The sequence below is a fragment of the Opisthocomus hoazin genome, chromosome 1, assembly GCF_030867145.1.
Source record: "Opisthocomus hoazin isolate bOpiHoa1 chromosome 1, bOpiHoa1.hap1, whole genome shotgun sequence".
NCBI classification, from domain to species: domain Eukaryota; kingdom Metazoa; phylum Chordata; class Aves; order Opisthocomiformes; family Opisthocomidae; genus Opisthocomus; species Opisthocomus hoazin.
The window spans coordinates 12,691,229-12,710,948 of record NC_134414.1 but is presented as its reverse complement, the minus strand read 5'-3'; the positions used below and the strand labels follow the sequence as shown (position 1 = coordinate 12,710,948).

Genomic DNA, 19,720 nt, shown 5'->3' with positions numbered 1-19,720 from the left:
TTTCCAAAGGCTCCAAGTTCAAGTACTGACAACGCAGAGGAAGGGGATTTTTCCTGCTAAGTTCAGCAGGGCTCAGACGTGACATCGAAGAAACTTTGGAGAAACAAGTAGACATCTTTCAGATGTAGAGAGATGTGGAGAAAAACCTGTGTTCTCTGAGAGATTTGTGCAGCAACATACATGCAAAATTGAAGCTCTGTGTGCATATATGTTCTCTTTAAGTACCAAGCAACCTAGAACGCAAGTTTAACTTAGTTCTGTTCATCATAGCATAGTTGTGGCTCATTAGCAATCATGAACTCTTTTATGAAAAACATTTCAATACTCCCAGTTGAGAAAGTAAAAGGGCTGACTGAAAATAAAAGATGCTTAAACCGTTCAAAATATTTGGGAGTTCGAAGTGAACAATATAAGACAAAACACCACAGCTCGTTTTCATTCTGCTATTTGGGAGCATGAGCATGTTTCTTGATAAAGCCTGTTGATTTAATTGATATATACCTGCCTACTACTGAGCAGCAGTGGGAGACTGTGAGGAATTACCTGCTACCAGATGTCTTGAAGGATGTTTTTTTAAACAGCTCAAACAGAAGTTATAGCAGTTTGATGCAGAAATTATTAGTGAAGTTCTTTGACTCATTATGCAAGAGAGAGTTACAATGATCCCTTCTGGCCTTGTATACAGTTTTATCATAGTTTTAAAAATAATGGCTTATATTAGTTTAAAGAACAATTTCACAATTACCATAGTTACAGAAATCCAAGCACCAGGCTCTCCAAAAAGAACAAGTGCTAAAGAGTTGTGGTTGTTGATGGTTGTGACTTCCTCCTTGACTCTATGGATAAAAGGGACCAACAGCATTCATCCACTCCTATACGCCTACCTACACATTAGCAATTTGATTTTTGGCCCCATGCTTTCAGTGAGGGACCCCGGAGGCTCCTTTCTTTCATAGCACTTGTTAAAGGAAGCAGCTTCTTTTGTTGGTGTTTTGTTAGTAAGTCTTGGTGAAAAAGGGAGAAAAGAAAAATTCCAGCTAGAATAAAGGGGAAAATGGACAATATTATGCCCCTAAACATGTGAAAGAAACTGGGAAGGAAAAAGGAGTTGCCTACCGTGTTGTTCTTTGCATTTCATGCAAGACATATGCAAAAATGGTATTTCCTGGTCTCTGAGGAGGGCAGAAATTTAGCACCATTCATTGCTGTTATGGCCCTTCCCCAAACAAGGTCTGAAGAAGCAGATAAACTGTTAAATAAGCGTCTCAGGTGTACCACAAGTCCCTCTTCATGCTGTTTAATACCGCAAAAAACAGCATACACTGCTGCTGCCCCTGGGGTAGCAAAGCAAGTATGTGCTCTGTGTAAGAGCAGAGGGGAGCATGAACCTGCAAGCCAAAGGAGACAGTTGTGATGCTCTAGTTTTGCATAAAATGGACAAGGATGGCTTGTTCTCATCAGGACATGAGCCTAGATTTCAGTTTTAGCAATGTTTTGGTGAGTGGCACTGGTGGAGTGGTTCATTTCTGAAGGCCGGGCTCTTTAGTAAATGTGAGGGAAACACTTCACATTTCTTTCTCATGCAACAAGTTGGACTTTAAGCTCTTGGTGATAATCAGGGGCAGCATTTCTCTTCTGAGAAATGGATAGGGTATCTGGGCTGTGGGATGCCAACTGGACCACCCTGAATTGAGCATCCCCAAGTAAACATGTACATCAACCCCATGTTTTGGAGGTAGATGTCTCAGGATCTAGGCTAGAGCTTAGCTCAGAAGTATCTATGAAGTCTTAAAAACTAGTAGTGGTAGAAAATCCATCTCGTCCTATATTATGTTATTGCAGATATTAATTATCCTCAGTCATGGGGATGGGAGTTGGCTGCTGGGAGATTGTGCTCAGTAGGCCAAGCCTAGCCCCAAGGAAAGTTCTGTAACCACGTCAAGTGGTTTATAAGAATCGCAAGTGCTTTTGAACAGCCAGACAGCTCGCAGCTGGAAAACATTGTTAGCAGCTGCAGAACAGTAACAGCCCATGATATCAGCTGCCAAATCCTTTCTGAGTGTTGCCTAATCATCTAGCTGATGCTGTTCATGAGCAGAATTGGAGACTGAAGTAGATAAGTCATAACACAAAAGCTGTTTGAATAGAAGATATGAACTGAGTTGATGGATGGTGAAGATAAATTGGGTGATATTCAGAGTTCCCGGTTGCTGTTTTTTAATGGAAGAATTTTGTGGGTTACAGCTTTGTCGGAAAATTACCAGTCTAAGCATCTGCACTGAAAGTGAGGCATTGCATGTGTTGAGTGAGATAACTAGCAATCCTTTTCCTTGGTATCATGAATGTAGTGCCATTTTTTCTCCCCTCAAAGCAATGACAGAAGCTGTGTCATAGGCACCAATCAGAATGAAAAGATACTGAAATCATTTGCTTTAGAGGCTAATAGCTTTCATGTCACACTTTGCTTTATGACTTAATTATCCGCTGCTGTCAAGGTATCTTTGTAATATGCTGTTTAAATTAAGTTTATGTATGGTTGAAACTCATTTAGGACCAAACTGCAAGGAACTTTCCTCATTCCTCTGGGAGCTTGTATAAGGCAAAATTGCTGCATACTCCAAAAAAATGCATGGGAACAGGGTCAGTCCCCCTACTCTGATCAACTGGGGTTGTTTAGTGTGGAAAAGAGGAGGCTGACGGGAGACCATGTTGCTCTCTACAGCTACCTGAAAGGAGGTTGTAGCGAAGCAGGTGTTGGTCTCTTCTCCCAACTAACTAGCAATAGGATGAGAGGCAATGGCCTCAAGTTGCATTAGGGAGGTTTAGACTGGATATCCGGAAAAATTTCTTTACTGAAAGAGTGGTCAGGCACTGGAATAGGCTGCCCAGGGAAGTGGTGGAGTCCCTATCCCTGGAGGTGTGCAAAAAATGTGTAGATGTGGCACTTCGGGATATGGTTTAGCAAGCATGGGGGTGTAGGATTGATGGTTGGACTTAATGATCTTAGAGGTCTTTTCCAGCCTTAAGGATTCTATGATTCTATGAATGCATGGAAACAGTAACCTATACTACAACCTATACAGTCGTTAGTGTAAGTGTTCCCTGTATCCTTTCTGGTTTCAAAAAGTACTCAGAGGTGTCTAACGAGAGCCAAATGTCTGAGCACTTCTGAGGACTGTGGTCTTGCTTTCCTCTGTATGGTGCATCATGACATTATGTAAGGATATTATAGCGTTGTATTCCTTTCACTGTATACCATATCTTTAAGGCTTAAAATAGATTTTAGATGCATTGTTGTTGGTGATTTCTAATATTGGAATGTTTGAGGTATAATTGCTTCCTCTTTTAGACAAATCACCATAAAAGACTGAATTTCTTTATTACATTGATTTCCCTCTGCTAAACCAATTCTGAAGGTCTTAAAATAGAATAAATTGTCCTTTTTTGCCTGGATAGCTGAAGCTTCCTAAACAATATTTGAAATGCAGGCATTTGCTTCCAGTGTTTTCTCCAAAAAAAAGGTATTTGCATCCCCTCTCAAAAGACTTTGAAAGCTATTTGTAGTTAATTTTTTGTGCCATACTTTTTATGTTGTTAGGGAAAATAGAGCAATGGAAGTTGTTGGTGACAATTTCTCCATCACGTGGTACTATTATTACCAGAGCAAGGCCAAAGAAAAGGTGGCAGCACATCTTCTTGTGCTTCATTGCCAGATGTATTTTTGACTTGGATGAGGCAAATCATGTAGATATGATGTTATCTTGTAAAGGAGTCATAAACCTGATGTTGTGGACATTGTGCCTTGTGAAGATGAAGCTCTGTGATCTTAAGAATATAACAAAAATGTCTCCTGCCACGGCAGTTTTCAAGGGGAGCAGTTCTAGGCTTTCAGCTAATTGCTCCATCAGTAAGAGTTGGAAATGTGTTGGAGAGATGCCACTCACTTTGCTCAAATCTAGGAAACTGGCACTTTGTTCAAGCTGGTATAAGATGAGATCTCCAGAGTTGCGGACCGAACTCTGGCTTTCCATAACTTTTTAGTTTAAGCTGCAAGAAAGACTAGCAAGTACCAAAATCCATTAGTTAGGGTGATACAGGAGGCAATTCGCTAGTTGTGCCAGCATCTCTGAGTGGGAAGGGCAGGGGTTGCTGTGCTGAAGGATCACAGCTGACCTAAAGAGTGTAAATGTCGTTGGTTACATATTTCAGTCATGTCCAAGTGAAATACTATGCTGCTTTTCCTCCAGAAAGATCAAACTTTCTGTGAAGGACAACCATTACCTGCCAGCCTCTCTGTCAGCCCTGTTTTGTTTCAAGGAGAGGAAATGAAATTTGCTTCAGCTCACATATGTCAAACTTGCTGGTGAACTGAAGAAAAAACTCTCTAACAGAAGTTGGTTTCTGAATGGCTCGGAAGGAAACAGTGATGCTGAATTTTGTGTGGTCTGATTGGGAAGGTGGAGGGAGGGAGGGACAGAGAGCAGGGAGGAAGAAAAGACAGATGTAGCTTTCTGTTTTGTGCGTAGTCCACACATTGCGTGGAGAAAGATGCCTTAATTCAAAAGAACAGGTTTACCTTATGGGATCAGCAGAGCAAAATAAAATGAGCTTGTTCAGCTGTGTGAGGCTGTGATTGTAATGAGAGCCTCTGGGCACTGCTCTTCCGTGACAGGCAAGCAATGCTAGCATTGACGGACAACTTGAACTCCTTCTGGCTTTTGTTGGGGTGGAGGGTTTAAGGAATGTCTTACTAATTTGTTTGCAGATCGCCGTGTCCCCAGGAGAAAACAGGCTGCGAGTTTGGCATCTCCAAGGCTTCTTTCACCCCTGGTGCCATTAGCATGTGCTTGAACATCTAATTCCAAGCTCTAAGTGCAGCAGAAGGGCTGTCCCCTGCGGCTCAGCCCCCGCTTCCCTCTTTCAGAGTCAGCACAAGCAGCACTTGTGCCATGGGGAACTTTTCTAGCTTTCACTGCCCCATCTGCAGCAGCGCTTTGCTGTTTGAATGCATTTTTGTGTGTGTCTGGATGCATTTTGCCTTCACCTTATTAGATGGCAGTAACTAGCTGTGTAGTGGTTGATGGTTACCTTTTCTTCATCTCGGTGCAGTTTTACACTACAGTTAAGGAATTCACTTTAAGGAATTGGTGCAAACAGTGTTTATCGAAATTTGAGCTGGCTCTCTCGTCATTTGACGGCAAAATAGAGCAGATTGGCTGCAAGCAACTGTAAAGAGCATCCCTGGAGCTTAAGAAATCCATTTAGCTCTGCATTGGCTATGCCAGCTGCTCATGGTCAGGTGAACCCCCCTCACTGGATTAACTTTGTGGTTAGTTATTTGGCTCTGTGCTCAGATTCTGGCACCAGTGAACAGCATCTGCACAGTGTGAATATGTTTTGGCAATTAAGAGCTAATTAAATTTGGCTCATTCCCTTGTTCCATCCATCTTCTGATGTCCAAGGAGAAGAGTCATGTGTTAAATATTTAGCATCTATTAAAAAAAAAAAGATGTCTTGATTTTGCTGAGTCTGAGGGTCTGTTTTTCTCTGTACTTGAAGGTCTCTTGGAGGATGAAAGTTCAAGTGACTTTTTCAAAAGTGCTTCTAAATCATCTGTGTTTTTATTATCATTGGATCACTGGTGCTAAAAAACCCCTTTCCAGTCAAGTATTTGAACACTGATGTGTAAGGTTAACCAAACTAATGAAATAGAGTTAACAAGGAAATAACAGGGCTGGTGCCTTTATCCACAGTCATCTTTACCCTTTCTTTCACTTGTTTGTCTTGGCAAGATTTCTCCAATGAGATAAGAAGCTATCACTTACCCTTTTTAACTGTGTATCAGTCTGGTCTGCACAGGTTAGACAGCTGAAACTGTAAAACAATGAATCCCTAGAAACACTCCTTTGTGTAATGTTGTCCTTCCTTTCCTTTTGTCTGCTTATTAAGGACTGTAATCCACATATTTATGGGATTTATGACCACCATTATAGATGTATCTATGGGCCTCACAGCCTTTAATGAAGTCATTGTTGCAGTGCTCTTCTCTGTTCGAGAAATAGAACTATTCTTGTGTAACAGGTAGATGCTGTCCCATGGTGTCAAACCGACTTGCCCATGTTCTCCTAAGGCAGGCATGGCAGAGAGCAGGTTGGATCCCAGCACAGCACCCAAGCTGCTGCATTCGTCCTTCCTCTTTGTGCTCTTTGTAAAGTTCGTACCCCAAGGGGGAAACTACCTTTTGATTAGGGACCTTTGGGCACTTCCGAAATAGATGTAGCAGTAGGAACATTAGAAACGTGGCAGTGCTTTAGCAAGTGGTTTGTGAATGCAGCCATTAGGAAAAACATGAATGCAATTTCAGAATCTCCGAAAGGAACAATCAGAAAGTTGTCAGTCCAATTTTCACTTTACAATTTGTTTAAATTACAATTGTTAAGGCAACTCTTAAATAGAAAGAAAGTAAATGGTACGCGGAAAACCTAGACCACCGATCGCAGCTGATGGATACAGAGTCAGCTCTTCAAAAACTGAAGTTTGGTAGATACGCAAAACCTGGAGAACTGGGATTTCATCCATCGTGTACTGCCCATTTCCTGGTGCAAATCTAGTTGCAAATATAGGTACCACATCAGGATAAATACTGAAAAGTAGACCTGGTATTTATCTCCACTTATGTAGTGGATATCTGCTGGACAATATGCCTTTCAGTCCGGCAGAACTAAATCCTGGTATCGTGGAATTCAGTGGCCTTTTTGTCATTTGATTCGTCCTAGAGTCACCTTTTTTTTTTCACAGAGAATTTAGCAAAATATGGTCTAAATAAGAATACAGCACAGTGTATTAAAAAGAAAAAAAAGAAAAAGTCAGTGCTGACAGGTGGCAAGCAGCAAATAGTTCTTACGCAGACAGTTTTAAAAGGGATGAGGTATCAAATATGCAGCAGTTCATCTTGGGACTTGTTCTTTTCAATTTATCAGGTAATGAATGACAAGGAGGGAGATGTAAACACCAAGTTAATTAAATCCTCAGATACTGGGCCAGGGAGGACAGTTTATTTCAGAGCAGATGGATTGAGATTTCTGAATGATCTGGAAAATTTCAGGAGGTGGGTGGAAGAAAGGGAAGGTGAGTTGCAATAGGCAGAAATGTCAGACAGTTTGCCAAGAGAGAATTTATCATCAACGAAGAATAAACAGCGAATGGGAAAGTGGAAATGTTAGGATTATACTTAACAATTTATAACAGCCTTTTGTCTGCGTGTATCAGAGTATTAAACCTATTAAATTAAGCGTTCCTGATCTTGTGGAGGGGAGGTATGAGAAAGTGTTGCTACCTGGTTTCATCAAAAGGAAGAGCATAGCTGAGGATGTAAATGACATTCTGGAAATGATAGTAGATCAGCATGAGGGAGATGGGATTAGAAGGCTGGACTTCTCTTCCTCTCTGGCCGATCAAAGGTGGCATTTGAGGCCAGACCTGGGGTACAGTCCTGTGATCTACATTTCACAATGACAGTGAACGTAACGGGGATCAGCTTGGCCAGTGTGGAGCTGCAGGATACTGGTTTTATGCAAGAAGTCTCACTAGTCAGACATACTGTGTGTCTCTTGAGTGACAAGACCAGTCACAGACAGTGTGTTTTCTCTGTGTATTCACAGGATGCCTGGTCAATAGGAAGTGGTATTGGGCCTACAGCAAAAGCCCCTTCGGCTTAGACACTGACTCTATGCCAGGTGTATTCTGGTGTGATGTCCAGCCTCTGTTCTCTTCAGTGCCTTACAGTCACCTTGCCCTACAGCAGTGTTTCTCACCCAGCGGGTTGTAATCCTCAGGATGTTGGTGAAAAGTAAGGGTGGGAAGGGTTATGAGAGGAATTGTAGATCTGAAGTACTTAAACAGTAGTCCCCTCTCTCTGTCTCTCACCAAGTCACTTGCTCAGCTGTCTTGTTTGGGGTCACCTGTTCTCTCTCAGCTGCTTAAAGCTCACAGAAATGCTAAAAATAAGACTCTCTGTTATCATGGATACTCTTACAGCACATAGAAAGATAACAGCTTAAAGGAACTTAAAAATTCTTTATTTTGAATAACCCAAGAGGCCAGAGGGCTGTACAGAGATAGGCATCTTTGTATATCTAGAAAGGTAATAATAATGACACTACCACCTATGCATAAAGATGCCATTATATAGAGCCTTGGCAGGACTGAAATTAGAACACTGCAGACAATAATGGTGCATTCATTCTAGAAAACAGAACTTGAAACAAGTTGGAGCATATTCAGAGAGAAACAATGAAGAGGTCAAGATGATCAGGGCTGGACTGAGGTCATCTACAATGTAATGCGGTATATTTTCTGGTAGCTTGATAAGCTTCTGCCTGTGAACTGTACACAGATTCATCTATAGGCTTACGTTGACTTCAGAAATTCCTGCTCAAAGTTGGATTATCTCATCCTTAATCTGCCATTTTACTACAACTGTGTATGGTTCACCCTAGCGTTCAGCAGACGTTCTTTCTTTCCATTTTGGCCTTGCAAGTTTTCTGCAGCCCTTTCCAGATAAGAGACTGTCTGCCTAAGGAAATAAGCTTGTCTGACGATCACTGAACATCTGGAAGCCATCTCAAGTTGCCGTATCGTTATCTTGCAGACCTCACTCCTCAACCGTCAGATCAATATTTAGAGAACTTCTTTCTAGGCTTCCTGGCAGCTAAGTTCAAGCAAAGATATTTTATAGACCCTCAAACCAGTATTACTTGCTTCATGAAGCTGCCCTGAAGGAAATGTCTTTCTATAGGCGTATTCACTGGTCTGTATATGATGTGAGACTCATGGAGAGCATTTTTCTATAAAGGAAGTGTAGCTGTGAGAGACATTTCCTTAAAAAGACAGTAGTCCAGAGCTTCTGGCTGGACTAAGTCACTGTGCTTACCTAATGTACACCTAAGACAGAAAAGAGTCAGCAATAAGACAGGACAAAGTTTTCTTGGGGATTTATTACATTTTAGGTAGCATATTTATGCTTAGGTTTGCTGTGTATTAAGGATCCCGTTGTATGGCAGGATTAACTACTTCATTCCAACTTCAGAATTTGTTATGAGATTTGTCCTTTTTTTTTTCCTTCTTATTCTCTTCATTTTGAATTCTCCATCTCTGCTTAATCTAGTCCGAAGAAACTGAGCGGGCTGCCTTTGCAGGGGATCATGATATGCCTGTCCTTGTCTTCAGGTTGATCTGCTGCCGGCTATATCTTCCAGCACTCGTCAGCTGCTTCTCTCCTCCCTTTTTGTTTCTGCAGGTACCTAGCTAGGATTTTAATTTCTGCACTTGTTGTCCTTGGGATGTGTCAGCAAGTGCCCACATTTATTTCCTCAGCCCTAAGGTGTGTTAGAGCTTGATCAGGAAAGCCTACTGGCAGTGTGGATGTCTAATTAGAGTGGTCTCCTTTTTCCCCCAGCCTACTCTATCAAAAAAAGTATTTTGACCCTTGGTATAACATGCCCCCCGAGTATATTTGTAGGTGCAAAGCAGCTGCCAGGGGTGGGGAACTACGGTGTCTCATGTATATGCTGAATGTCAAGCTTTCCTGAGTCCTAAACTCTCATACAGACTTTTTACTTAACTTGATAATACCCAAACCCTGGCTGTGGAAACTGCATTAGACCTCCAGTGCTGGTTAATGTGTACTAATTACAGGTGTGAAAACCTTGAATCGGCATCTGAGATCTGCAATCCAGTTGCTTCAGTATGCTTCAGTTACTTAAGATATCCCATTGTATCCTGAGATACTGATGCTGCAGGTATTTCCACTGACATGGGGGTGTGGGATATCCTGTCTCAGTGAGTATAATTTACCAAGTGAGGAAGAGGAGGCTCAGTGCTAATATCAGCACTGCTTGTGAGAAGGACCCTTACTGTCTTCTGGATGGCAACTCTGAGGTGACCACCAAAGGGAACAGTATAGGCAAGAAAAAGCTTCCTGTAAATATTGAAAGAGACCAAAGGTCAAATATGGAAGTGGATCGCTCTACAGCAGACATTTTCAGAGAGATGGGCAGATAACTACTGTGCCAGCTAATGAGCTGTGGAGAAATATGGCAAACACACTCAACCTAATTGTGGTTGCTGGTCTGCAGCATCTTATCACTTAATGGTGTAATGAACTAAATTTTCAAAAAGCAAGTTACAATAGGTGGTGCAGTCATGATAAATGCTCTTCTTTTTATTTTACTTTATTAACTGAGGCAAAACTGGTAGGAGACAAGTTTACAGAGAGGAAGGCACTTCACAAAATAGATACTGTAATTGGTAAGGAAATAAGTGGAAAATTGGATTTCTTGTTATAGTAAAATGAATTCATTTTTTTCATTTGAACTTTAATCAAAGAAATAAATTTTATAAGAATGACAGTACAAAGGCTGCCATGGAGAAGAATTAATACAACATTAATTAAGAATATTGACCCAAGAATTTGGTACAGAAAGTACAGGTACTTTAAGAGAACAAAGTTGTCTGAATACATAATTATATTTGATTGTAGCTCTTATAGTGGTTTTAGAGACCTTTTCAATGAAGTGAATGGTCGAAACTGTTGCTTCTTTCCTATGATAGTCAGCAGTGAGTAATAAGAAATATGGGCACTCCATAAATACTTTAGGCAATATTTAGACAGTTTTTTTCAATTCTGAGGAAGATGAACTTGGTCTGAGAGATTACCTTCAGATTGCTCAAGAAGTCCTGAACAAGGAAAAGACATGCTTACAAGCATGTCCATCCATGCAAGTCTGTTTTCTGTTGCCTTCAGTGGAAGTTCTATCTCTAAGCTTTTCTGAAATTTTCATTCATAGTTACGGGGTTCTTTTCTCCTCTTCCACCATCCTCCTCACTCCTCTGTTACAAGTCCAGCTGCCCGTAGGCAGCTGTACGGCTTTTGGTGATGTAGTGTTCCAGCCTACTCCAGTGGGATCTTCTTCTCCTTGAACCTGCACTGTGCCTCGTAGACAGCTATGGATTTCAGTTCAGGGTTTACAGAAGGAGCCTTATCCATGAAAAAGGAGCTGCTTGCTCTGCTTTTCCACTTTCTTGCCCTTGTCATCATGCCTTCAATATCTTTTCTTTTGCTAAGGGTGTTGTAGGAATGGAAATTCTTCTTCAGTCTTCTCTGGGCCCTGAGAGTACAATGAGCTGAAGAGTGAGTGATTTCATTTTGTTTTGCCGAACCAGGGAAGAATAAATGGAACTGAGATATACTAAAACCAATGGCTTTTCTATAATTTTAAAAATTATAACAATTTTTCATGTTTCTATGAGAAGATAGTCTGATGCTCGTTGATTTTATGGGGTTTTGAGCCATCTACATTGTTATAATTGGATGTTTCACCAATTGATAAAGGAAGTAACTTGTGTAGAAAAGAAAACTTCCACAAGCTCTAGTACATATTGTAGGAATATGTCTAAAATTAAAAGGAAAAAATGTGAATAATCAATCAGAAATTAACCTCAAGCTGTTAAAAAAAATGAGAGAATGCCTAATGAAATATGAATTAGAGTAATAACATTTTGCAATCTTACGCAAAATAGTATATAAAGTAAATTGGACCCACTGGGTTTTACAAGCTTGCTTGTCTAAGGGCTGCTGTTTTCTTTAATGAAAACACCACCCTTCACAATATCAGGAGAACACTTAGGATTCTCTGATCTCACATGACAGATGTCACATTTTGTTACACATTTAAACGTTGAAAGCCATTTTAGTTTCAGAAATCCGTACAAACTAAGGATAATGTGCTTTGTTCAGTGGTGGTTCTTCATCTGTAAAGGGCTGTTAGTACTGAAATGTTGTCAATAATTACAAGCCCACTGGAAAAATACTGTCAGAGTGTACACTTACTAATTGAAGTTTAAACAGTATCATGGAGTGTCATATGTTGACTTCAAAAGATGAAACAGCTTTCTGGATTTTTGCTGCATAATGTATTTGAAAATCTTTAACAGTAGTAAGTGCAACTTCTTTGAAAAATAAAATCATGTGATTTGTTGTAGCTAGGTTTTTACTGAGCACTGTGAGCTAAGCCATTGAACCCAAAGTGGAACACTTTTGTAGTCAGTATTGCTTGCTGCACACCTGGCACATGAAAGATTGCGTCAGATAGAAGTTTCAATATTGGATGGTTTCCAGTAATTCTTAATTTTTCTGTATTATCCTAGTGCCCTGAAGAACCAGTCATGCATCAGGAAGCCATTCTGATGCACACAGTCACACAGCAGAGGGACTATCCTGATGAAATCAACTTAAACTAGAACAGGAGACAGTAGATGGATACGATCAGACAGAAAATTCAAGGAAACAGTGATACAGTACTGGGCCAGAATAAGACTGCGCTACAGCAGGCACATCGGCAGCCTACCTACTGTCAACTTCTGGTTTATTGTTTTTTTAGATATTCGAGAAAAGAGGAGTCTTAAGAAGGAATTTGAAGGGAGATAATGAAATAGCTCTGCAGATGTTTACAGAGATTTCCTCCTAGGCATGAAGGGCAGTGTGGGAGGAACTGATTTCCCATTGGCATTGGTTTGAATATTTATCACGTGGGGGTGGAGGCTGGTATTATGGATTATCAGAGGGAGGTGGTGGCATCTCTCTGGTGCATAAGAGTTACAGCAGCAGAAGAGCGTAAGGAGACTGTTTCAGCCGTAAGATAGTCGGTTCCTTGGAGTTCTCAAGCTGTATCCATCGTGGCAGTACTGAGCTGTGGTTTCGGTAGGACAAGTTAGAAAGAAGAACCATCATGTGATGAGGGTTGTTTAGCTGATTTTATTGTGACTTTTGAGAACTTTATCCAAAACCTGTTGAAGTCAATGACATGGGCTTTTCACAGGGTATCGGGGGAGGGATTCAGCTCCAGCTGGAGACATCTGAATGTAGGTGTCTGTGTGTGAGCTAGGTATCAAAGCTCCAGTTATCTCAGTGGATATCTACTTCTGGATTCAGGCGTGTCAGACTAGGTATCTAGTGCCACTTCAGTTTTCTTTTGCTTGCAGCTGCTGTTCCAGAGGGACACCGATCTCTAAGGTCCTGTTGAATTGAGTCAATACAGTCAGTAGACATAGAGAGCAATTCATCACAACTTGAATCTCTCACTAGGCTCTATGAACTGTATTGACTACGTCTCTTTTGACTGTATGGAGAATTTACTCAGTATGCTTACACAAAGATACCTACACCTGGGTCTTAGTAACAAACTGAATACTGCTCCAAGGATATAAAATCTCGTACTGCTGGGTGAAATCCTTGCTATGTTGATATTGGTAAGAGTTTTGCCACAAACTTCAGTCAGACTAGGACTTCACTTTCTGTGCTCTATGCAGACTTTGCATCCAAGCATTTTGTTCAGCTTGCAAATGCTGATACTTCTTTAATTAAAATTTCCTACATGCTCTTGAATTAACTTGCCTATCCATCTGTTATTCCACTAATATCCAAGATAATGTCTTACAGTAGCTCCCAAAGAGCCTGGAAAAATATGTAATATCAACATTTACAGTTGGGCAGTGAAGTACAATATAAGCATTAAACTTTTCTAAGGGCACCTACACCCTGAAGTAAAGCATGGCACTGAGTTCCAAGTCCAGCAGAGGCATGAGCAGGTGTCTCCACACTTCACTATGCAGTTCTGTATGGAAGATAATAACTTGGGTCTCAAAAGCAGTACAGCTGCCTGTGTCACTGAGACAGTGTCCCTTGGTTTAGGGACAGCCTCCATGTTAGTGCAGTTGCATTGCCCAGTGCTGGAATAAGCTGTCTTGCTGCTTGTTGGGATATTTCTGTACCGCTGTATTGTAGAATGTAAGTGTGCTTTAAAAAGAAAATGTGTTCACCAGCTACCTGTAAGATGCTTTTTAATAATGTGATTTGACATTTTTTGTGATCTGTTCTGCTTTGAGGAGCTTTTCTTCTGTTTGTGAACTAAGAAATTGTGCCAGAGTAACTGAGAGCACTCCTAAGACTGGAAATCAATGCATGTGAAAAGAACAACTCGTTATTTGAATAAGTTTGCCTGAAGGGGGAATTTCTAAACTTTCAGTAAAATTCCATTCCCTTCCTTCATATTAATTAAATTAAATCTGGGGGGATAGGAGAACGTAGTATGGTAGTGTGATATATCTGGGGTGCAACTCAAGAAACAAAAAGTCCTCTTACCCCCTTGTCTTGTCTGTCTTTGTATTGAACACTGTCAGTTTTCATTTGCAATAATGAAGTGCTTTTATGCACAACTTTTCAGTACTACCAAATGAAAGCAAGGAACAAGTTGACAGGAAGCGAAAGTTGCATAGTCTCCGCAAAAGTCCATGACTGAATCGCTGCTCTGTTCATCACTGCGCTGTTCAATACGGCATCAGGAGGTTTTTTTCTTCCACTGACTTGAATAAAAGAAGGACCAGTTCCTAAACGAGCACTTCCATCAAGGCATCAGAACCACATTTCTTTCAGTTATAAATTATTCCCATAGTAAAACAGGATTAAATAGTGCATGTTTATGGCATCCAATAAAATCTTCCAGGGAGATCATGCTATCCTTGGAATCAGTCTTTTCAGGCAGTCTTGTGGAGTGGGTTGATGCAGTAGCAGTATTTCTCCAGCTTTTTCCCCATTTCTCTTTCTCACACTTGTAAGCGATGACTTCTGGCTGTTCTGTGCTGGACCACATGCAGGCACTGCAGGAGGCTCTTGGCTTCTCTGACTGCATTTGCTGTCCAGACAACTGCTCCTCACTCGTCAGAGGAAGACACAGTGGGCAGACAGAAATATTTTGCAGGCCAGATGGGGCTAATGGGCCACAAACCAAAGCCATCTGACCAAAATGCATACTTAATTGAAGATTGTTTCTTGCATTTCTGTCATGGGATTATGCACTGTGCTTGACTGGTTTGCAGTGACCAGATCTAGTTTTGCGTGTTTCAACTCTGGTCATGTCAGTGATATCCAGTGGCACTCCAACTTTCCAGGAATTGCTTAGTCCCTGCTGAGATCAGACAGACATGCACACTTCAGATAGTCCTCAAGTAGACTTAAGTGGAGTTGTGCTAAGTGGCATCCCTAGACTATATGACTATTGTCACATCCGCTGTGGTCATTTCTGGAAAAATCTGCTTTGCTAGTCTGTTTTTGTTTTGTTTGCTTGGTTTTTTTTCCCCAAAAAATATTGACTTTAAGTTTGTGTATCCAAATGAAAGTTAGTGTTGCTTGTGCAAAATGCAAAGAATTTCCCTCAGGCCTGTGCTTATGCCTTTCATACCTTTAGGAGTAATTCTCCAGATTTCACCAGCTAGGAAGGATCTGATTAGGGTAACATATGTAGAAGAGGTATGCCAGGAATGACAGTGGACTTCCATTGCTGGACTTCATTATCCAGTATTGTTTTTTCTTTTTGCCCTATACTGATAACCTAAAATTAGATCTCTGTTGATATGAGACCTGTAACATTTGTGGACTTCTCTCAAAATGTCCCCTGGATGAGATTAATTTCAGAGTAACAACCTGCTTCTCTACATTTCCCCTGTTACTTATTTAAATAAGAGATGCTCCTTTACCTCCTCAGATGGTAGTGCAACACTTAGAAGATCTCTTAAAGCAGCAGCTGCTGCACTCTGCACCAGCAATGGCATCATTTCATTAGTGGAAAATAAACCCTGTTCAGCAAAGACGGTATAAAGTGTTATGAAACAGGAAATATTTAATGAGAAGATGCTTAAAGTTCTGTTTGTATTGTATGCACATGTCCAGTTAAGTTTTTCTTGGCCCCATTGTGCAAAATAATTTGTTTGTCCTAAGTAAGGACTGAAGTTGTTTTTCTAGTATTCTCATCATGCTGGTACTAACATACCTGACACTGAAAAGCTTTGAGATTTTTCAAGAGAACATTTGTAGAATACTGTAGTGACTTCAGAGTACAAAGACAGAAATAAGAGTACTCATATTTAGGTTGCAGTTTCACTAGTTATAAATATCAGTGAGGAATTTTGGTTATTTAAAAATGTCTGCTGCCAGCACTTCCAGTGCCTTCCAATGATGGCTGTGACTAGCCCAGTGTCTTCTCCCTTTCTCTCCAGGTAGGACACCAAAAGCCAAGAGAGGAGTTTGTAAGGTACAGGACATAGTTAAGGATCAGCCTGTTTGCCTCCAGATCCATCAGGAAGTAGGTACTTATCTGTGTTTAGCTAAGACACTGTAGAAGAAGGAGCCTAACATATGAGACATCAAGATGTCAGCAATAGCAGAGGCCTGGAAGAAATTTCCTAGACAGGACCATATTGGCCAAGGACACCCAGACAAAATGTTGTCTTGACTGGTAAGATGCCAAAGGTCAGACCACAAAACTGAAAGAAATGAGATCAGGCTGAAGTTTTAAGTTATGGCTAAAATCCAGCCCTCAAAAAGAAAGAATCATATGAGGGTTGGAAGAGTTTGTCTGGGAAAGAGATGTCTCATCTGCCTTTAATTCTCTGGCTGATGCTACAAAGGAGAAGCTTATGGCCTTTTATTCGACAAATAGTACACCTAGCTTAGTTGCATAATAGTATCAGTATATGTGTGTGTGTGTGTGTGTATGAAAATATGTATGTTGGAACTGTTGTGTGGACTCAGGCCAGAGGTTAACATCGGTCAGCATAGCTGTGAGCAAATACCTAGTCACTGAGCTGCTGAATGCAGTGCTGGTCCCACCACACTTTGCTGTATTCACCAGCTACCTAAAATGTGAGCCACTCATACATAGAATTGATCTTGACTAAACGCACTGTTCAGGTTGTCTTCATAATAGTTTCTAAAGGTGAACATGTTACCGAAGTAAGATATGCAGTTGGTATTCCGTAAGTAGAACAGGGGGTATGTGAATATTATTAGAGATATTACAGCAAATACATTTTGAGCTGTCTGTGGATGACCTTGGTCAGACTTTCAGCAGTGTAGGAAGGACTTGGAGGTCAAATTTTTGAAGATTCCTATAAGCCCATTTTAAAATTATAGTCAACTGACTTTCCAGCAGTATCTGAAATATTAAAAATGGGTTGGAAATGGGACTCAGTTTCCTAAATGATCTTTACAAACAGGTAGGAAAAACTGTTGTAAAAATGAGAGACATGAGTCAAAGAGGTAAACTCAGTGGATTCCCCTCCCACCCTTCAGATATCCTGTATGATTGGGATAGATCACATCCCCAAGGGTCTGGATGTGAAGGAGTAGGTAGATGTTAATTTGTTTCTCTTGCTCACTACAGGATGGAATGTGTGGTCTCTTCTTTATTCCCTGGAGGACCTTGAAAAGCACTATGGGAAGCCACAAAAAGATATGTTTTTCTACCCCTTTGTCCATCTCAGCTGTTGCTGATATTCAGGATGGGAACCTCCTAGGCAGGGCTAGCCAAACTCTCTTCCTGCTTATGACCCACCAAGTTGTTATTGTTTCCAGTGCAGCACTTTCTTTGCCCTCGAATACTAGGCACAAAGGGCAGCCATAATTTAGCCACCTCCACCTGTGTGATAAAAAAATGGCTTGTCTAATTGTGGAATGTGCCAAGACATTTCATATAACAGATTTTCATACCACTTGTATGTTGGTTTCTCTCCACATAAAGCTTTCCAGGAAAAGGTTTTCCTATTCTGTATCCCAAGACTAATAAGAAATTGAAACAAATTCTTTGTAGGATGCTAATTCCAGCCTGCTTTTCTTTCCCTCTCTTCTCTGATTTTAGCAGCTTTCTCTAAAAGTCTTCTTTTTGCTTTTTCTGCAGACTTTATGTGGATGGACCTTTTGGAAGTCCCTTTGAGGAATCCCTGTACTACGAGGTCAGCCTCTGCGTGGCTGGAGGTATTGGAGTTACACCATTTGCATCAGTACTCAACACACTGCTGTAAGTGAGTTTGAGCCTTTTAAAGCAATTTCCCCCCCAATTTTCCATTGTAGTGTATGTCAGAAAGACTTTCAGAGTATTGAAAAGCTGCCATTAGCATAATATAAATGAATGATTCCTTGGAAAGAGGTAGAAGGGATGTCCCCTGAAGAGCATAAATCATCTCATTCAGGCTTTGCAACCCAACGAGTTGCGGCACTGTTGTGCCAGTAATGCACCTGAGCTGGGACAGCGTCACTACCCCATATCTCCTGCCACCAGCCTAGCCTGTGATTAATGTAGTCACAGCCCTTCAGCTAGACTTGTTCCCCTATTCCCAGCTTAGATGAGGCTATGGACTATGATAGTGAGTTCTTGAGGGTCAGGAAGTTGTGACAGTCTTTCTGCTGGAAATGCAGGCCAGCTCTCCTGGTCTGTTTGACTTCTGTAAATGTGTAAGCTTAAGTTTTTAAAGAAAAGGGACCAACTTGGATTCAGATAGTGTTTAAATTTTAGGTATGCCTTTTGCTTTACTTTTTCTTTCTTGTTTCTCTTTCTTTTTTCTTTCAATTTTAAGCTTTTGACATTCTATTCAGCCCAAACCTTTCACCTCTTGTTTCTCTGTTACATTGGCAGCATGGTTCTCACCAAATCTTACACTGTGTGAAATAGTCTTGCTTTTATGATTGCTATTGATTTTTTTCTTTTTTTTGCTAGATTATTGGCTAAGAGCTCCCATCACAGGTTAAGCATCCCTGTTTCATAGGCACGGTGTAAACAGCCAACCAAAGAAGCAAACCTTCCCTGAAGTGTTGAAAGGCTAGCTGGCTTTGGGAGGGTTTTACAGTGAGCAACTGAAGCGTTTGTCCTAGGATGAACATGTGAATGGCTAGCTCTAACTCCAAAGTGATGTTAAAGCCTAAAATTTAGATGCTGTGCCCATTCTTCTGTCCTTGAGCTGGGCTGGACCTGACAGTGCTCAGTGCTTCTGAAAATTATTAGCCCCATCTGTCTCATAGTGCTGCAGCCCTCAAAGACCATCTTGGGCTCCCTTGTCTTTTCCTGAGAGTGTATGGATCATCCTCTCAAAAAATGTGTACATTTTTGCTGAAAGCCTGGGGCTCAGGTGGATAAGATGACCATTTTCCTCCTGATGGATTATTCTTGACAGGGTTTAGCAAAAATGTCACGGATGACAATGATGGGCCAACAGCAGGTAATGAGATGTTTGCCTCTGCCAGTGTGTTATCAGAGGCTGTAGGAACTTGCACAGATACTGCCATAGAAGGTTAGTGTCCAAAAGCTTTTGCAATATCGATTTATCTGGAGAAAACCATAAATGGCCTTCCAAGCAGCCAATCCCATAACCTGCCTTTGTGGCCAATCTTCCCCTTGTGCGCTGTAACACTGTGCAGGGGAATCATTCTGTGATTCTGGGAGAAAGTAACAGTCTTAGCCTGCTTTCCTTCTCAGTATTTAGACATCAACAAAACATCGGTTTAGTGGATGATTTGCTGGTTGTCTTTGTCCTGGCTTAGAAGCAGAAGTTGGCAGGTGTGAACATGCAAACTGCCTTACGATGCCAGCGCTGTAGGGCAGCGGGGCCAGTCCGGTTATGTCAAGGACATGCAGGTGTGGGGGAGATCAGCAGCCTGTCGATGTACTAATGTGTTTCCTGCTCAGTTGTGTTCCTGGTGCATGTACACAATTTAATTCCTGCTCCTGCCCTTCGCTCCACTGAACTGTTGAACCCTGTGCCCTTTCCCTGTGCCCTTTTTTTAAGAAAATATAACTTAATTAAGGAAAGCTAGTGGCTTTCATGCAGAAGGGTC

At 41.1% G+C, this 19,720-nt stretch overlaps 1 protein-coding gene across 2 annotated transcripts in view; it reads left to right on the top strand.

The window, feature by feature from the left end:
• Positions 1–19,720, top strand: part of NOX4 (NADPH oxidase 4) — a 115,428-nt gene that overhangs the window by 85,687 nt on the left and 10,021 nt on the right. Inside the window, exon 14 of one of the 2 annotated variants that reach the window (XM_075425094.1) lies at positions 17,790–17,909. The exons of the other annotated variant lie outside the window; for it this stretch is intronic. Coding sequence (XP_075281209.1) covers positions 17,790–17,909 — 120 coding nt within the window. The remainder of the gene's footprint in view (positions 1–17,789; positions 17,910–19,720) is intronic. 2 annotated transcript variants of the gene reach the window in all.